Raw genomic sequence first — 19,497 nt, 5'->3', positions numbered from 1 at the left:
GCGCTGGCACCTCTCCCGGGAGAGCCCGGCCGCAGCCGTGACCTTCCCCACCCGCCAAGAACTGCTTGTTCCTGGAGGATTCCCCCCGAGGAGGCTCAAGGGGCCCCGCTGTCCTGCATAGGATGTATTGTCTTTTTTTCTCTCTTCACAAACAATTAATTATGTTCTGAATATTTTCTGAAGCTGTCCGGAGATTGCTGTGGTGCTTGAGCAATGGTGGTAGCAGTCAGGGTGGCACAGAGTGTCCATGGACCTACTCTTTGTCAGAAGTGTAGTGACAGGACAAGGGGTAATGGTTTTAAATTGAAAGAAGAGAGATTTAGATGAGATACTAGAAAGAAATTCTTTGCTGTGAGGGTGGTGAGGCACTGGAACAGGTTGCCCGGAGAAGCTGTGGCTGCCCCATCCCTGGAGGTGTTCAAGGCCAGGCTGGATGGGGCTTTGAGCAACCTGCTCTGGTGGGAGGTGTCTCTGCCCATGGCGGGGGGGGTGGAACTAAATGGTCTTTAAAATCCCTTCCAACTCTAACCATTCTATGACCTTATCATTTCAGTCATCACAGGTGGATGAAGAACGAGCCCCTGCTAAACCACAAATGCCTAATGAGCACAGCCAGGCAGGTGTGTTCAGATTAACCTTCTTCAGCTGAAAAACATAGTTTTGAAACTTGAGAAAATTTGTCAAATACAAACCTGTCTGCAGCATGACCAGCATGAAAGTACATACCGGGGTTGGCTGGCTCCAGGGCGTTTGCCATTGGCAGGACTTCTTGGCTAATGTTTGACAGCCTGAGCCTTCGTCCCTGAACGGACTCAGCAGGACCTGTTTGCAGACCGTGCCCTTCCAGCCCCGCCGAGCAGCATTTGCCATGGATCTTCCAAGCAGGTGCCTTTTCTTGGTAGCCATTTAAATACAGCAGCCACCCAAAGGGCATCTGCACCTACAGCAGCAGTGTGCACAACACCCGACCAGCTGTTCCAGCCCCCTGATCTAGCTGTGTTCTTAAGTGGTAAAACTAAAGACATGATATATTACAAATACGTAATCATTGGCCTTTTTAGATGCATAATTTTTAGTGTTTTTTTCTTTAGTGGTGAAAAGAACAAGGAGTAATTCTGCCAAAATTATAGTATAGTTGGATTCTTCTGAATGTTTTGACAAGATATGAAAACAGGGTATTGAGTAAGAAGGGGTGAAGGCAGATGAATGAAGAAGGCTTGCTTGTTTAGAAATTAAATTGATGGGCTTGATGTATTGATTGTAAAATGTACACTGTCATTTAAGGATGTCCACAATAGCTTTAGAGAAGAGCCTTTCAGGTACAGAAATCTAACCTCCTTTAAATATAAGCAGAGGTTCAGTGTCAGCTAAGATTAAAATCACCTGTTATTTCTCCTCTTGAGATTCTAATTTTCATTGCTTATAACTTTGTCAAATTTGGATTGAAATTTTCTGTGATGGATGTTTGTGCAAGGCTGAATGTTTCAGGGAATTCCCAGTGTGTCTTTCCCTGAGAATGAGACTTCAGGAAATGCAAGCTGGATTGGGATATCAACTCTTACACTAATGTCACCGAGAAACTCTCACTCTTCCATGGGCTGAAGTATTTTGGAAGGGTGAACACATTGTCTTTTGCTAGAGTGCCCATAACCAAGGCAGACCTCATTTTAAAATGAAGAAAAAAGCTTTTTTGTCCTTTCTATGTAATCTAGATGTACGACTTCCCACCACAAGTCCATGGAGGCATCTATAAGGGGAAACAATTTCAGCTCTTTAGCGTTGCCGCTGTTTTTCTTAACTCTGCTCCTCCCTAAAATGAGCAGCACAATTAAAAGCCTCTTTGGTCTAACTCCCAGAGCCCTGATTAACTGAAGATCAGATGTTCTGGATTGAGGCCTTCAAGATATGAGAAGCTTTTGCTGTGGATGTCAGTCCTCTCTCGTGAAAGATGGGAAAAAGCACAAGGACAGACGAGAAGCTCCGTCTATCAGCCCAATTGCTAAAGTGCCCCTGGATGTTTGTGTATGTATCGTTCTGTGTATTGAGCAGAGTGTTTAATTTTGAGCTAACAAATAATTGGCTAAAATAGTACTCCAAGTGCAACACTCAGCTGTTTGTATTTTGAGAACACTCCTGACAAGCTCTGTGATAGTGGCTACTGTACCCTTTGACTGAGTGCGAGTCAGGATTGGTTCCTCAGGGAGAGAGTGCCCACCTTCTGGCACAGGACAAACACAGCCCTGATTGTACTCGGAGCTGCTTGTGAACAGTGACTGGCAGTGGCAACCCAGCACACCACCAACCCAGCTCCAGCAGCCCTTAAAAAGTGTTGACCTCAGCATTCCCTTTGGTTTGTGTACTCTTTTCCGTAGAGCAGTAACGATAAGCAGAAAAGACCTTTGTGAACACAGCAGTGCTGACTTGTTTCTGATCTTACAAATGACATGGATCACTTCTCTGCCACTTCTTTAACTAGTTCAAAGATCAAGTCAAGCATCAGTGTCCACGGAAAGTTACCGTTTCAGCAAGGAGGCTAAGCTGCTCCTCATTTTGCTGTTTTCTGGTGTTGTTTACTTACTTCTGGTGGAATTCTCTCAATGTGAGGAATATACCAGCAGCCCTGACATTCCTGTTGGAAAGCTTTGTGCAAATATTTACTGAGAGATTGCCCGTTTATCCCTTGTTCTTTTGCTATGTTCATGATCACCTCAGTCAAAAACACTTAATTCTTATCACTGGCAGTAAGACTGTGGAAGAATCTTTACAAGAATCACCCCTTGGTGCTGTTTTTTTCATATTCCTGTGCAAGTCACCTCATCTCCACACGGAAGACTAGGAGACAATGTTAATAACAGGATGCCTGTGAGTGCTCCATGGCTGGAACCTACTCATCTGCAACAAACACCCGAGCAGTGTCCAAGCCTGTGCACTAGACAGGAATGCAGAGGGGGGTGAGTTGATTTGTTACTAAAAGAGATATTCCCCATTACTTCTAATTATTCATAAACCTAGGTTAGTAATTTCTGTGCAAGAGCTGGTTTTGTGTACAAACCTCTCTGCAGTCATTTTTATACATCAGACATACTTAAAAAAAAAAAAAGGCATACTTCCCCATTTCAGATACATACTTTTTAGTCTTGATTTTTCTCAGCCTGATTGAACTCAGTGCTCTTGAAATCAGTATATCAGGGATGATTCAAATTTCTCAACTTTAGCAAACAAATATTTGAATCATTGACTATGGTAACTTTCAGGGAGGAACCTAAATCACCTGGCAAGGACATATGAAGCCTTTAAAACATGAGTTATGGGTGTAACTTGATCAGAAAACATAAGATTAATAAAATATGCATGGAAAATTGAGTAACTTGCACTAATTAGAGGTTAAGGAAAGTGGAAAATAAATGGGTTCCTGAGAAGGGAAGAATCACAAAGAACAGGGCTACAAATTGCTGCAATTCTCACTTTTGCTGTGCTGTCTGCCCGCTCCTGTTCCCGCATGAACAACACCAAGAGGTTACAAGTTATGTTGCTTTGTCATTCCTGTAGTCACCTTCTCTCTTTCCTGATCAACTCACACCCATTCTGCAATAGCTGCAGCTATTTTTGTCACTACTGAATGTGTCTGAGAAACTACTGCCCCAGCCAGCTTATACAAATAAAGGCAAAAAAACCCCATACCCTTCCGGCAACTGACATGCAAATCATGGCACATTTTTAATGCACATTTTGTCATAGTCACCATCTAACGCATTACCCAAACCTTGGTTTACACCTGCAAACACAAGCAGGGAAAAGACACACACACACACACACGTGATACTTGCCAGCCTGAACCATGGGGTCTCCGTGGAACACTGAAGCACCAGCCCAGCTCCTTCCTACAAAGGAGCAGGTACCAAACTGAGAGGTGAACAGGAGTTAATGAAATTTTGTAGAAATGTAAAGATTAAATAAGGTGTGTTTGATTTTATTCTTGCACATAATTGCAGAAAATAAATACTCATTAAAATACCATTAACATATATTGTATTAAACCCACATATTCTGGGCAAACAAACTCCTTCCTATGAGTACTTACTTCCCCCATGTTACCAAAAATGCACACTCCACCTGATACAGAATCTTTTACAAAATTATTGGCTTACCAGAACACAGATGTGCTTTAATCTTTCTTCCTGAGAGATGTAACAATGCAGATACTGCTTTACTGCATGTACTAGAATTTTTTCTGATAGAGTAAACTTGCTATTTTGTCAACACTCATATTTTTTTTAATCTTTGAGTTTAATTTCTCCCCTATGAATTGGTCCTGTGATTCAGTCAGGCATCTTTATGACGTTTGTAAAGGGCACAGAATGAATCCAGACCCTCCTTTTTGCAGCCACAAACGTCTTTCTGGCATCACGCCTCCATGACACAAGTGACCTCACATTTTTAGAAGCCCTTGTGAAAGGGACTCACAGGCCTTACATGTTGCTGAGTCCAATGCTGCAGAGGCTCCCTAAGTGACTGCTCCTAAGGAGATAGTAAAATAAGCTATGAAAGACAGAGGAGAACGTCAATGAGTCCATCACTTTATCCCAGAGCTGGGATGTCAGACCATCTTCAGAGTCATTACACAAGAGCCCTCAGCCTTCAGGCAGGATTCACTCCCTTGTTCAGACAGTCAGGGTACCACCCAAAGCATTTGACAGACTGCACATAGTTTGCTTATCTTTTTTTTTTTTCCTACATAGTTGTTTAAACTATAGAAATTTGCACCAAAAAATTGAACTCTTAAAGTAGAAAATACATCTTTTCACATATTTTAAAATACAGATTCAAAGTATCAAACACATTTACTTACTATTTTTCCTTAGTTATCATTAAACTAATGATAATTTTTCTCATTCCTATATTTAACCCAGAAAGTATGTCCTTAATAAACTGCAAGAATGTCTAATGAAACATGATTCCACACTTAGGACAAACACATCTGTCATTGTGCAAGAGTGACCAGCAATTAAGACAGATAAGAATTCTAATCCAGTATCTCAAAAAATCATTATTTAACTCCAGAGACATACATCAGCACAACAAATTTGTATGAAGATAGAGATGACAAACGGACAAATAAAAGAACTTAAGGACTGAGAAAAACTACGAAAAGGAATTCTTTTTATGAGCAATGAGCAGAAAATTTGCTCCACAGGAACAGAAAATAGATAATCTATGAATATTTAAGAGAAAGCAATCAATTTACTCTGTCTATGCTATAACATATGACTAGTGTTAAACATACTTTTGTCCACATGGAAAAAACAAGCAAACAGAAATGCTAGATACATATAGAGACATGCTATTTCCCTTTTTATGGTAATACATTTCCTCAGGTTAAAGAACAGGATACCCCAAGGAGTTCTTTAAGCTATTAATGCATAAGATCACAAAAGATGTACCTGTAGATCAGTAAACTTTTTATTTCCAGGAAAAAGGTAACATCATTTGTTCAAGGAAATTCAGGTCTCACTTGGATCAAAGACCAAATATCAACTGACTTCAGTGACAGAAGGAACTGACTTTCAGGATTAAAAGCCATCAAGCTACACTGTGTTTTAGAATCATCATTAAGTTTGAGCCTGTAAGGACTGCACACTATCATGTGTATTTAAGTTTTTTCTTTTTTCTCTCTTTTTTTTTTCCTTTATCATATCTATACCAATTACAGATGACCAGGTCCTGAATCCCTCAAGTCAAAGCAATGCATAACGTGTATTGACTGTTCGTAGCAGGATAACCCCCAAGTCTGTTATTTGGCAGGTAAGAAAGTAGAAAAATTAATTCTAATTGTTCTTTAGTGTCTTGTTAGACTGTACTGTCCCCAGCACTCAAGGCTATGGAGTTTAAGACAGAACCTTGTACTAATAAAAGAGGGAGTATCAGTGTGAAAGAACCCCAAAATAATGCAATTACTTGCTCTAGGGGAGGTATGTGGTTGCAATGTCAGGCAGTAGCAGTTTAATTCCTTATTAGGTCTATTGCATGACATTTTCTTTTTTCGCATGGTTAAACCCCTGTTTAAGGCAGGGCATGTGGGGTTTGGCAACAGATCTTGCAGATAAGGAGAGTTGTTCTGCTCCGGAAGTGGAGGGGGGTCTGAAAGCAGTGGAAGAATACCAGGTCTGGCCTTCAGCAAAATAAAAAACCACAGCATGTGAGTCATCCTATCTTCAGTCATCAAAGTATGTATTCAAGTAGTTCTCTGAATAATGATGGGATTACTCACACGGGTAAGGTTAAGCACATGCTTTTGCTGAACTAATATATCTGGACAGAAGCCATAGTATTCTATGCAGTTCTCTTTGGAGGTTTTCTCTGCAAATACTGGAACACCCACAGAATTGAAGGAGCACAAAGATCCCTTTCAGCTCTCCATGTGATTACGACACAGAAGCTCCCTGAACCTAAACTTACTGATTTTGCTTGGCTTTGAGGCATGTTAGTCCTCATATAGGATATGATTTTGTCCAAATACGAGGACCAAAATGCTACTTGATACTCTAGGACAGCACAGTGAAGAAAAAGTCTTTTATAAGGGGATATAAGCCATTATTGTGATTTCAGAAGTCATTGAGACTAATGACTGTGCAGATATAATTGAAAAATGTGACCATTAAACTCTACAGTATATAGAATATTTATCTACAGTAATATAGATGTCTTATTTTGGGGTACACAGCAAAGAAGTAAATAAAGGAAGACTTGTTTTGATGAGATTGTACCAGCTAGGCATGAGAACAGGTGCTTAAGATGAGAAGAACTCTGATTTCAAATCAGGGCTGACAGGGTTCATGCAGCCCAAGCAAAAGAGGGTTGTCAGAATCCCAACACACCGAAGTGTCATGTGTCACCCCCTTCAAACCAAGGGTGGCCGAGAGAAGAGGGTACAGATCCTCAGGCAAGGAAGAAACCCCCAGGCCTGGAGGTAGACTGAAAAAGGGGAGGTGGGACAGGAAGCCATAAAAATAGCAGCCAGTATGATGCATTTCTATCTATCAGTTTTCTGTGGTCCACAGTCATAGGGTACGATTGCTGCACACGAGGTGTAACAATAGTGAGACATTTACAGACACTTTGACTAAACCAACTGGAATAACTGGTAACTCTTCTATTGATCAGTGTCCTCCAGCTACTATTTTTTAAATTATATTTTTTTAATTGATTTCATGCGATATAAGTTAAAAATGAGCTACAGACAGCTGATCTATGAGAAAAATGTTATGTAGATACAATGCCTACTAATCATTCATTAACAACTAAGTCCACCTCTGTGCAGACAGCCCATTTGTGAGTTATTCTGCTCCACTGGGGCCTGAGATGGAGGCATTTGGCAAAGCTGCTGGTGTAGCTCTTGAAAGTTATGAAGAATCTGATGATAGATCCGAGCTGAAATAATTGAGAAGGGGAGCACTGAAATAATGGTCTGGAATGAATGTGACTTTCAAAGGCATCAGACATTTTAGTTTACCTAAACTAAAAAGGACTTACTAAGACAACAGTAGATCCAGTGAACATTTTTTTTCTAAACCACTAATAAAAATACATTTGCCATTCAACAGAATGAAGAGTACACAAACTATTTGCACATTTTGCAAACTTAGTATTAGTTTTTCAGTCAGAAGTGGTTCCACAGAATACTTTCCTTTGTTAGCAATGGCACCTTTTCTAGTAGAAAACCAGAAAAAAAAGAGAATAAATTAGTTTGACTTTGAAATTATTGATACAACTTGAGGCAAAGTTAGGGCTTCTCTTGCATTATACCTGTTTGAGTTTACCATGTTTTGAAGTCTCAGGCCTGTAACTGTCAGCTGCAACAGGATGGGAGCAGACAAGGCACTTTGTGGTTGGGTCTACAAATCTAACTGCAGAAAATGTGAAGCAAAGCACTGGCATATTTTTACATATGTGTAATCAGGTAGGTTCCAACACTTAGAGTAATTATTCCAAATGGTCACAGCAAGTCAGACAAGTTTTCTAAAGGATCTAGAATCCTGTCAAATTTTCTGCAGTACCTCAGTCATGTGGAAACATATTTTTTTTATATTTGCTCTGTTGAAAAGTCAAGACTGGAGACAAATTAAAAGGCACAGATACTATAGAATGGTCACATTTCTTGAATAAAAATATCTTATAAATTATATAATGATTAAAATTGGAAACAGCCATTTTGCTGTTGCTTTATTTTTCAGTGTTGACTGTTTCTTGACCAAACATCTCTATCTTTTCTAATGCCGCACCACTGTCTGCTGGAGGAGTCTTTCCTGAACAGCTTGTCTTGTTTCTTCCCATTTCTGTAGCTTCCACCAAAGTATTAGTCAATGGTTTTCCCAGTGTTTCTGGAAGCATTATTGTTAATATTCCACTCAGAAGAGCCACGATTCCAACGATCAACTAGAAGAAATAAACAGTAGCTGTAAAGGTAGAAATGTCTTTCAAGTTATGCACCTCTTTGATCTTGCTTGAACAAACATTTAAAATAAAGCACAAGGAACTATAATGTAAAGCAAAGATCGTAAGTCTTAAATGTTGACTATATAAAAGATCTGTCTTTTTTGTTGCATAAATGAAAGATTATGCAGCAGAACTAATGAAGAGTAAGTGAAGTATTTTGTTCCACTAGGGATGAATGCAGTGCAAACAGGAATAGTTCTGCTTGAGAAAACAATACATATATCTTCATTTGGTATTTCTACTATCAGGTATGTATTTAAGAACTGATTATAGGATTGCATGCATTTTTACATGCATGTTCATAGCGCTACAATTTCCTTGCCACCTGTAATCTCAGTTTGTACTCTAACTCCTGAACCTATTCCCCCTGTACCTCTGTGCCTGTTCCTCCTGCAGACACAGATCAGAATTTCTCAGTATGCATCACTGCTGGCCTGGAGCCACAGAAGTACACATCCCTGCTCAGGAGAAGACCTCAGCAGATAATAAATCTAGGTCTCAATAGGATTACTTTGCTAAACTGCAGTTTCAAGGATCTTTTAGAGGTGCAGGCATCTACTGACATTTGTGGTGGGATCACATCTTGGGTTTGTACATGGTGTACACAGTTCCATAGTGACAGCTCACTTCAGCATGAGTGGTGCAAGGATCGGGACCATGTGTGGTAGATTCAGAAGCGCACACATGCTCCAGGAGTATCTTTTCCTTTCCTTCATTTTCATGCCTTGTTCAATGAGAACAATTCACACTTTCCTCTTCTGAAGTACAGAACAGCATTAAAACCCTGACATTCTTCCAAAGCCAGGTTATAAATGACCCAAATCTCTCTTGATAGAAATGCTTCCACAGAGTACATCATGCTTGGCCTCAGTATTTTTCCATTTTATGACTGTGCACTTTGATACTGTATTATCATTATCTCGCCCTCTGCTGATTCTCAGGTCTGTCCTGTTTGTTCTATGCTTTCTTTCCAAGTGTGAGAGAGAGCTTTTGGAATCACTGTGCCTATGTCTCTCACACAGAGGTTGAGACAAGAACTGGCCAGCTGCCACCTGCATCTAAGCCAGACTTTCTCCTTAGGTCAGAAAGGTGCTTTAAAATTGGAATTCTCCATTGCTATTTTCATGCAAATGCACCGTGCTGCTTTTGCCCCCCCTCCCTCCCCACTTCCAAAGAGGAGGACAGCCTGTCTCAACCATTCTTTTGAGAAGCAGAATTCACACCGTTGCATACACTCCTCTTTTTGCACTTGCATTAAATATAGAGGCTGACAAAAAATTAAGCAAAATACTGTTGAGTACTACGAACGACAGTGAAAATAATATAGTCTTGTTCTTACCATGAAAAATTAAAACAAAATCCTAGCAGTAACGGGACCAGGGGAAATGGCACTGAGTGATAAACTGAGGGAAATCCTTGTAGACATATATATGTGGCAGGAGTGATATTTAAAGATATATTCCAAAATAATAAAGTCTCACCTCTGAGTGTTAAAACTCTTCTCCTCTATTAAAACATGATTTTCTGCCATGGTAAGGCAGGGTGAATTGACACATGGCAGCTATTCCACAGTAACCTGTCTGATGCATGTCCTTTAGGTTGTCATAAGTTTGAGGATAATGAGGGCTCTAAAGGATATTGAAGCTTATGGATACCTGTACACTTGGAGTTTATGAGACCAGGGTCACTACTGATGCTCAAGAGAAGGTTAAAGCAACACTGTGTGCTTTGAGTATGTGTGTCTCCTCCTCTTCAGTTAGTCTTTTAGACACTTTTCATTCTTCTCATGTTTTCCTTCCTCATAAACCTACCTCTCATTCCCCTGCAGACTCTCACTATTCTGTCAGTGTACACACCACCATCTTTCCTGCCTTTTCATCTCAGCTCTCTTAACTCTATTCCATCAGGTTAGTGTTCGTTTTTCCGGTGTGAAAGCTGCTGCATGACGACTAACTCAGCGTGTCTCCCTTCTCCCTAACCCTAACAAAGCATTTTCCAGTATTTCCAACAAAAGACAGAATATGAAACAATTAAGTCACAGTATATTAACAAAAGGACTTCTCAGATGTCATCTACCTTTTCAGGGGCAGTAAGCACACTTATCAATGAAGTTACTGACATTTAGTCAAAGCAAGTCTTTTGCAGTCTTATCTTGGCATATTTCTTCATAATACTTCTGACATAATTTAGCTCTTGCTCATAACAAATGTGTACATTTTGTGTGTACTATTTTACATATATAATTCAGCATCAGAAAATGTTCTGACATAGTGAATTAAATACTTACGGATTGAAGTGGACTATTGAACAAATGAAGTATTTAGGTGTGTTTAAGCTCCATTGAAGTTAATTTGACAGGAGTACCTGCTTAAATTAATTGCTTTCTTGGGGTCTTAATTTGAAATCTGACTTTCTGCTTAGTCAAACTCTCAAAGTATTCCCAACACTTCAGTACAGCCAGCAGCTTCTAACAGCTGCCATAAATAACTTCAAAAATAGATTTACCACCATTTTTCATGTCTTCCTCCCTACCCAGAGCAACAATTTTAATTTCACAGTGGTCTAAGACCAGGACTTAATATATTCAGTCTAGAACAAAAGATAATTTGAATTAAATATCCATATAAAATACTTTTATCCATATAAAATACTTTTCATTCTGAGAACAAATGATTAGTCTGCTATTTATATTTCTATCCACATATGATGTCTCTGAACCAATTTAAAATGTGATCTTATTTACAAAATTCCTACTTCAACAAAAAAAGATTAAATTTTGTCCTGAAAATCCACTAGTATTAGACATAGGATTTGCATTCATTTAACTTTACCAACCTTAGTGAAGGTTTGGTGGTTTTTTTTAAATTTATAATTTATGGTTTATCTGAGAGAAAAATCAAGTCTGTTAAAGGGCTAATGTGACATAATTCTTAGCAGCTGAGAAATAGAAGTTGGTTATACATGGAGTAGTTGCTTTATTGTAAGTTTTCTAGAAAGTTGTCACATGAAAAACATACTTGGCAAGTTATTTGAGATTTGTAGGCATTCAAATGAGAAGTATTAATCACAGGTGGCATAACTGTACATAAGGCAGGCTATCAAATAGCAGTAGTAACTAATTGACAATGTGTGGTGTATACAATAGATCAACATGATGTGTGTCAGTTTACTTACAAATGTAATCTGTTTCATTTCATTTCCATTCCAAAACACTTGTGTTACCTGAGACTTGGCATGTTACGCTCCAACTCAAGGCAAGCCTATTTAATAAACCGACAAACGTTTTATAATAGGAGCTAATAATGAAAATATATTCACTGTGAACTACTACACAACTCTGCAAATACTCTGGATACTTTTTGTACACTGGGAGTTACTCATAGCTGAAATAATTCCTGTGTATACTGCCATCGACACAGCTCTCCAGCATGTTTGAGCATTCCCCATCTGTGGTTTAACTGCAGCACTTCTGCACAGATAAATCTTATCTCAGCCAGTAAAGGCAAAACACTGACAAGAGAAAAAGAATGTTTTCCCACGACCACTATGTTGTGCAAATGTTTCTCCGTCTTTTCTGGGATAATATCTTGGTTCGTATGGGGCCATTATTAAGAAAGAAAACATTTTTTAGGAGCTTGAGGGAATAAATTAAATTGTGGTCTGCTTCATCCTTTTAACTTTCTTCCAAAACAACTGAAATTAATTAATTTAAATAATGAAAAAAGTTCCCAAGAATTCTCTGAAACCAATCTCTAGCATCTATAATTGAATAATTTATAGTTGCAAAATCAAAAGGACACAATGCCACTTTTTCAGGAAATTCCAATGTGCTAGACAAAAGTAGAGTAAGAATCTAGGTGAAAGGCACATTCTATTACATTTGCACCTTCTGACGTGTAAGCTACATATAACATTGGTGTGCTAGTCAAAGTGAATTCTCAGGGTTTTTGAAAGTACTGAAACTATTTTAAAATCATTAATAAACCCTTCTTTACTTAAAGCTTTAATATAAACTTCATAATTCCTTCTGTTTTTAAATGTGTGGGCATAAATTATCCTTCAGGAGTAAAAAAGGGATTGAATAACTGCAGGATTCCTAAGCAGAAAATGCTTCATAACACAGATGTAATGAAGAAATGTGATTCATTTGCGAGCAGGAAATACATAAAATATTTTGTCCAAAATAGATTTGAAGCTACATAATGCAGACAAAATGCCCAAAGTCCATGAAGGAATAGTCCCACCTCTCTTTTCTAGGGGCAACTGGAGGTAGAAGCCAAAACCTAATGGTAGTGTGATCTGGAGTCACCTACAAGTAGGATATGCTTAGTGCATCCAACCAAGGTCCTGTTGCTTGTCACCGTGAACCTCATCAAGACACCATTGGCTTCTCTGTTTCTATCTCATTAATTGTTTTGTTTCATTCTTGTAAAAGAAAAATGCACAAAGGGAGCTTTGGGACAGCTGTGAAGACGAAGTATAGTAAGCACAAGACATTCTTGATCCTTTGGAAGGCTATTCCAAAGATGCAATGTCCTAGGGAAGCCATGGAAAAGACTAAGGAATAAAATTAAGAAAAACCAATCACCCATGTGGAATTCCAAGAATGGAAGAATTATACCTTTGAAAAAAGGCAAGAGTAAATCATGAGCATGGTCAAGAACTGCTAGGCCTGCAGAGTAAAGAAGTATGGATTAAGACACTTCCTGAATGCTACATGGTAAATAAAGTATTTTTTTATGGGAGATGTTTTTATCAATTTTATATTAGGATTCAGAGCATATGTATGTTTATGTCTTCCATCGTAAAAACTTTTCAGAAGATTTCAGTGACTCAAAGTCTCCCTTCTGCTTTAGCTGTGAATTTTTAATAACATGAAGTTACTTTGAGACTTAAAATTTAGAACAAGAATGGTTCATTCAATTTCCTTTTCAAAATAAAAATTCAGTGTTTGGTTCCTGAGAAAACAAGTGACACATAGGCCTTTTCAAAACCAGAAACATTCGCCATGGAAATAAATACTTACAAGTGGCATGAAAATCCAAACACTTCTCAGATATACACAGAAAGGAGCAACCACGCTTCCTACACGGCACATCATGCTTCCACTTCCAACAGCAAGCGATCTACACATAAAACAAAGACTCTGATAAGAATTCTGGCAGATAAAGTAAACAATTAGAAACGCACAGACACTCAAAACATCAGTAGGATGATACATGTCTTTATGCAATGGTACTAGGAAGCTATTGTTACTGCAGTGTAAATTTATATTGTCGTGAAATTCAGCTGCTTCTGTAATTAAGATTAAAAATGCAACAATAATTCAGCAGACACCACAGGATGAACAACCAGGAATTTTAAGTCCTGTTTAAGAAAGTATTGAGTGTTCTTCTAGTTATTCAATGAAACCAAAGTATGCACATGGAACTGAAAAACAAATAAAAATTTATTATACAGCCAAATACTAAATTCTGAAGCAGCAGAGGAACTTATTCCATCCCAAGACTTTCAGACCACTGCCACTAATGTCCAGAGCTGCTGGATCTGGCCCAGGAGCATAACAAATAAAAGGAAATAACAGCAAAATAATGAAAAATGTATGACTGGTGAAAGTTCTTACCGTACAATTGTTGGGTACAGTTCAGCGGTGTAGAGATATATAAGGCCAAATGCCACACCTATTGAAAATTTTCCAGCCATATTTGCTAAGATAATTAATATATTGAAATCCTATTGAAAAAGAGCACAAATAAATAAATTGCCAGAAAATAACACTGTTCCAAACTTAAATTAAATCCTTCAAAATTTGTGACCGTTCTATAAATAATAAGCAATTCTTATTGCTTGCTATTTTGAAATCAGTCTCAATAAGTAACTACTGTCCATATAACTTTTTATAACCTGCACTGAAAACACAGAAAATCTATCTTAGATTGGCAGCCATATTTTAAAACAGCCTTTAATCAACTGTATGATTTAGAAAAGCAGCTGCATCTACAGACTTAAGAGCCTTTAAAATTAATTTCTACTATAGGAACACTTTCAACGGTACATGACTAACCTGAGGTATGAACATAATTAAAACACAGATCAGTGCACTTAAAATAAGGAACGGAATGAGTGTGTTTCTCCTTCCCAGTTTGTCCATCCCAATGCAAGCAATGATATAGCAAGGCAACTCCACAGCACCTGTCAGTATGAAATTATTTTGTTTTAAGTCATGATTAAACATATTCATGTTATAACTCTAACTTCCCCTTTATGGGGGTTCATTTAATTTAGGGGGCTTTGAATAAGTCCAATCTAGAGATAACCAGTGTGTTGGGTTACTTCATTTGGTAACAGAAATGGCAACAGAAGGCAGAAAACATGGCCTAAAATAAGGTAGCGGGAGATGGAGAAGGATGAGAGGTTTCACAGTGCAGAGCCACTCCAGTTCCCTTTGGGGTGGAAAATTACAGAAAACAGCAAGGCCGTGGTCCTGCTTTTATGACACTGCCACTTGTGAGTAAAAGCTCACCATTTCCTGCTCTTCTGCTTCACGTATTTTCATATCCACAGCTTAAGCGTGCCCACAAGGAATATTGGTGGTGTCACACCGACACACCTCTCAGGATTTGCCAGCTTCCACCTGGACACAGAACTGGAGCCACAGGTGCCTCCCCCAGCTTCAGCCCCAAATCACCCCAATGTAAAAGGCGAGCAAAGTCTCTCCAGGTCCAGTTTTCTGAGTCAGTTCCACAAATACAGAGAGCAGGGTTCCAGCTTTCTCTCTCTTCTCCATTAAAAAGAGGGCTGTTGCTTATAATATCCCACCCTTACTCAGATCCTCTCTTCCTAATGTCTCCTTCCAGAGAAAAACTTCTGCAGCACGAAAGGAACTAGGGTTTGCCTGGGACTGTTCACAAACCCTGTGTAAACATGATTTGCCCCTAGACAAATTATTCTGAGCCTAAGCCAGCTCGGACAGGTTTTAAGCCAACTTGCTCATGAAGAATGCTACCATGTCCAACGCAAGACTGAGGAAGAACGTAAGATACAGCCCTGAACAAACAGGCTGCATTCCTTTACTAAGCACGTATAGTATGTCAATACACTTATAATATCAGGAAACAATCTCTGGGGCCTCTGCTGGTAAAAGCAGGCTGCGGTTATTCAGTGTGTATTAGTCTGCAAAAATACTTCTGAAGGAGGTGGGTACTGTGGTTTATGCACTGTACTCCATCATAATATCTTTGTTTCTGTGCAACACTCCCATGCACTCTTCAGCATGTCACTCCACCAATACACTATAATACACAGCAGCACAGACTGAATTTACCAGCGCCCCAGCCCTTCTGTGTGCTTATGTACATCACCAGTCACTTTCACTTTACTGAGTTCACTCAGTTGCATAAAGCAAAGCGCATGATTTAATTCTTTGCTGGTCAGAGCTGCGTGCCTGATCTAGAGTCTTCTGAAGTCAATGGAATATTTCCACTGATCTTAACAAACTTTGGATCAGGCCTTCAATGCACTGAGCTGCCTTGATAAACAACCTTCGTACCAGAGGGACATTACAGTCAGACCGACAGAATTAAAAGAACAGTTACAATTAAATTAAAAATATACTTTGGAGAAAACTAAAATTACTCTTGCTTCTGAGAATTACAAATCTGTTTTCTACACAGACTGACGCAATATATTGTGACTGTAAGTGATTAAAGCAGTATTTTTTTTCTCTCATTTTCCTAGTTTGTGCCTTTAACAGAGCCCCGTGAATTTTGTGTTGCTGGTCTGTTTCCCTGGGTGTTTGTGTGGAACTGCTATGTGCTTGCAGGGCAAACAGGAGACAAGTAGAATGCGGTTTTACAATCACAAAGACAGACAGAGAAGAATTTTGTACACCAACAAATTTTAGATTCTCTTTTTTTTCCAGAAACAGTGATATTTGGAGTGAATGATACTCCTCCTGTGTGAGTCAACTTTATGAAGCCTTAGCAAGAAACTTCTTGAACAAGATTCATAATTGAATGAAGTTTAAAAATTGGCTGTCAAATCTCTAACCATTTCTAAATTTTATGTTCTAGTTCTGTCATAAACAGAATAAAGTGCAAAAATATTTACCTATGAGAAAGAGATTTAAATACTCATTGCCTCCTAGATCGACGGAACTGAGGGAGAAGACATAGTACCCCAAGCTCCCAGTGAACCAGATCAGCCAGACTGTGATGGTCCTTCTTGCAATGTGCCAATTGCAAAACAGATCTAAGATGTTGTGCTTCTTTGTTGAGGCCGCATCATTGCCACCCATTCCACCATCCACTAGATCGTCTTGTTGGACTGAGCACAGTTCAGAAACTTTGCAGGGAGTGCTTACTTTATTCCATCTTGCCATTATATTAATTACTTTTTGTGCATCTTCATATCTTTCCTCTGACAGGAGCCAAAAAGGTGTTTCTGGGAGCATCCAGCAGCATAAGACAAAGGGAAGAGTCGCTATGGAGAGAAATATCTGATAGACCCACCAGGTCCGAACCAAAAATCCCACGAGTGCCACAATCATAATTCCCATAGCAAAAAAAGCATGGACATGCATAGAAGCCCAGGTTCGTGCTTTAATGCCAACAAATTCAGTCACGTAAACAAAAGCCACAACCAGATAGCCACTTGAAACCTGAGGGGGCAGGAGAGAGAGAGAGAGAGGAAAAAAAAAAAAAAAAAAAGTGTGAGATTTGTATCTACTTCCTTGTGCAACAGAAGTAAAACCAACCAACCTACAGTGTTCCACATTTGTGTATGCTTAACTAATTAGTTAAATGTCACCACACTGGCATGTCCCACACTGACAGAAAAAAGGCAACCCTGAAAACGGATCAGCTGCAGAAAAAGCTAACTCAAACCTTCAGACTACCTGGACACTGTATTTAAAAACGTGAAGCAATTCTGGATGCTTCTCTGTAGTAGTGGGGGAGAGCCAGCAAGAGACTGAAAAAGAGCCTAATTTTCTGATGTCACTAAGCTGTTCACTTCCAAAAATCAGGTCCCTTAATGACATAGCATACAGGACACTTGGGAAAATGAGGTCTCCTGAAGTAATTGCCACTTCTGAAAGTCTTGACCTTGGCTTTTAAGTAGATTGTTAATAATCTGCATATCAGGGAACTGTAAATTTATTGCGAATTACCTTCCAAACCTTTGCAAATTATCTTATAAAATCAAATTTTTACAATGTTGGAAAATAATCTCATTTAAAGGTGCTCATACGTTATCTAGCCATATTAACAGAATGCAGTTACTGGCATGTTCTATATCATAGTATTTTTTCATTGAAAAAATATATATTATTGAATAAATATATATATTTCAATTTCTTTAACAACAGTCAAACTCTTGGTATCTCAAAACATTTCAAAACACAGCTAGAAAATCTAGACTAGAAAATATTCCAGTATATTTTTTTGATTAATCAAATTTCTCGTTAAAAATATTCCAGTTAATAAACTCTTACTCTGACCCCACTAAAACTGATAGGAAAGCTGTGCAGATCTCAGTGGCATGGGGCCAGAGCTTTAGACCTCCATCTCACAAATCAGTCCCAGTAGGCAGTTAAAACCTACAGCATCAGTCTGGTCAGAGCATTTTGCTTTTCTAAACTATCACAGCCCCAAGCAACAACAGCCAAGGAAGTCAGCAGAGGGACTCCTTTAGATCTCACTGCTCAAGGCTGAAATTCCCATGCAGTTTTTCCTGCTAGGAAAACCTTCTGAGCTCTAATCAGGCAAAGGGAGCTCCAGGTGCAAGGTTCTGTCTTGTCTAATGCACTGTCAGCAGGAATAAATTAAATTACGTGATTATTTCCAAATTTTTAACCTCCTTTAAATAACTTACATAATTTTTCTTGTGACAGCTTTCTAATTTCTTTATGCATTATATACTGAAAGACTACAAATAGCGTACTTTGGAATGTAGAATTGTCATTTAAAATTTGTTACTTTATATACAAAACCTGAGTAGATATTAGATATATATCATCCATATATACAAAAGTATGTGTATAGATATGCATAAATACATATACTGGAATACCCTTAAGTACATACATCCAGGTTTGAAAACATATCTACCTATTTATTGAGATGTATTTTAAAAGACCAGAGATGCATGGAAGAGAAAACGTGCATCTCTCCTCCATCACTCAAAAGGGTAGAGATAAAAATCATACTTATTAGAGATTTGTTATTTTAAGAAAAGTACACTCCATTTCTAACAATGAGGAGAAATTCAATGGTGGCTGCAATGCAGAAACCAGAGTTTGCTGCTCACACTTGGTATTTAATTACCAGTCCAGCAGAGGTTGGGATGGAGGAAGCACCAAACACTGCTTCATACGGATGCTTTCTATTAATTCAAAGAGGAAAAGTGCTGTGGTCCAAGAACATTCAGACTCTCCCTGCTCTGCTGAAATAAGTGCAACAGAGGGGGCTTTAGAATAATGAAGTAGAGGAGGAAAGAATAACAAAAGGGAGTTCTTCCTGAGAAGGGGTAGGAAATGACACACAAAAAGAGCCAGGGTGAACATCCTTTCTTACCATAGCAAGGAGAAAGCGCACAATCACAAAACTGTAGTAGTCAAATGTGAAGGCCACTGCGATGCCAAATATAAACTGACCGGCACTTGTGAACCATATAACTCGCTGTCTTCCCAGTCTGCAAATTACAGCAGTAATAAAAGTATGAATAACCACAAACATTCTATTAAAAAACACCTGCAACTCCAGATAGCTCATCTGGAAGTCAGTCTGGAAATACTGTAATACTAAATGCTCTCACTCACCACAGAAACTCTGGTTTAGTTACCTGTATTAATTTTCCAGTAATTCCAACTAAACTCAAGAAAAAGGAAGCTCCTATGGACAGAACTTCCATTCCACAATTCTTGGCTGGAAGAAACACGCAGAAGTGAGCATTACATATACCCATCTCCAGTTTCAAGTTCAACTTCTACATAACTAACCTGCA

General features: G+C 38.7%; 1 protein-coding gene across 3 annotated transcripts in view; it reads right to left on the bottom strand.

Annotated features, from left to right (window-relative positions):
• Positions 1 to 3,954: 3,954 nt before the first annotated feature.
• The window catches only part of SLC22A16 (solute carrier family 22 (organic cation/carnitine transporter), member 16), a 38,516-nt gene continuing 22,973 nt past the window's right edge, over positions 3,955 to 19,497 (bottom strand). For all 3 annotated transcript variants that reach the window (XM_014964760.1, XM_014964758.1, XM_014964759.1), the window contains exons 3-8: positions 19,068 to 19,185; positions 16,603 to 17,152; positions 14,558 to 14,685; positions 14,117 to 14,226; positions 13,520 to 13,619; positions 3,955 to 8,433 (exon numbers count right to left, since the gene is read on the bottom strand). In XM_014964760.1, coding sequence (XP_014820246.1) covers positions 8,221 to 8,433; positions 13,520 to 13,619; positions 14,117 to 14,226; positions 14,558 to 14,685; positions 16,603 to 17,152; positions 19,068 to 19,185 — 1,219 coding nt within the window. In that variant the 3' untranslated portion in view covers positions 3,955 to 8,220. The remainder of the gene's footprint in view (positions 8,434 to 13,519; positions 13,620 to 14,116; positions 14,227 to 14,557; positions 14,686 to 16,602; positions 17,153 to 19,067; positions 19,186 to 19,497) is intronic.

Source organism: Calidris pugnax, unplaced genomic scaffold (genome assembly GCF_001431845.1).
Source record: "Calidris pugnax isolate Ruff unplaced genomic scaffold, ASM143184v1 scaffold219, whole genome shotgun sequence".
In the NCBI taxonomy this organism is placed as follows: domain Eukaryota; kingdom Metazoa; phylum Chordata; class Aves; order Charadriiformes; family Scolopacidae; genus Calidris; species Calidris pugnax.
The sequence above is the reverse complement of the archived record's forward strand: the minus strand, read 5'-3'. Positions and strand labels throughout refer to the sequence as shown.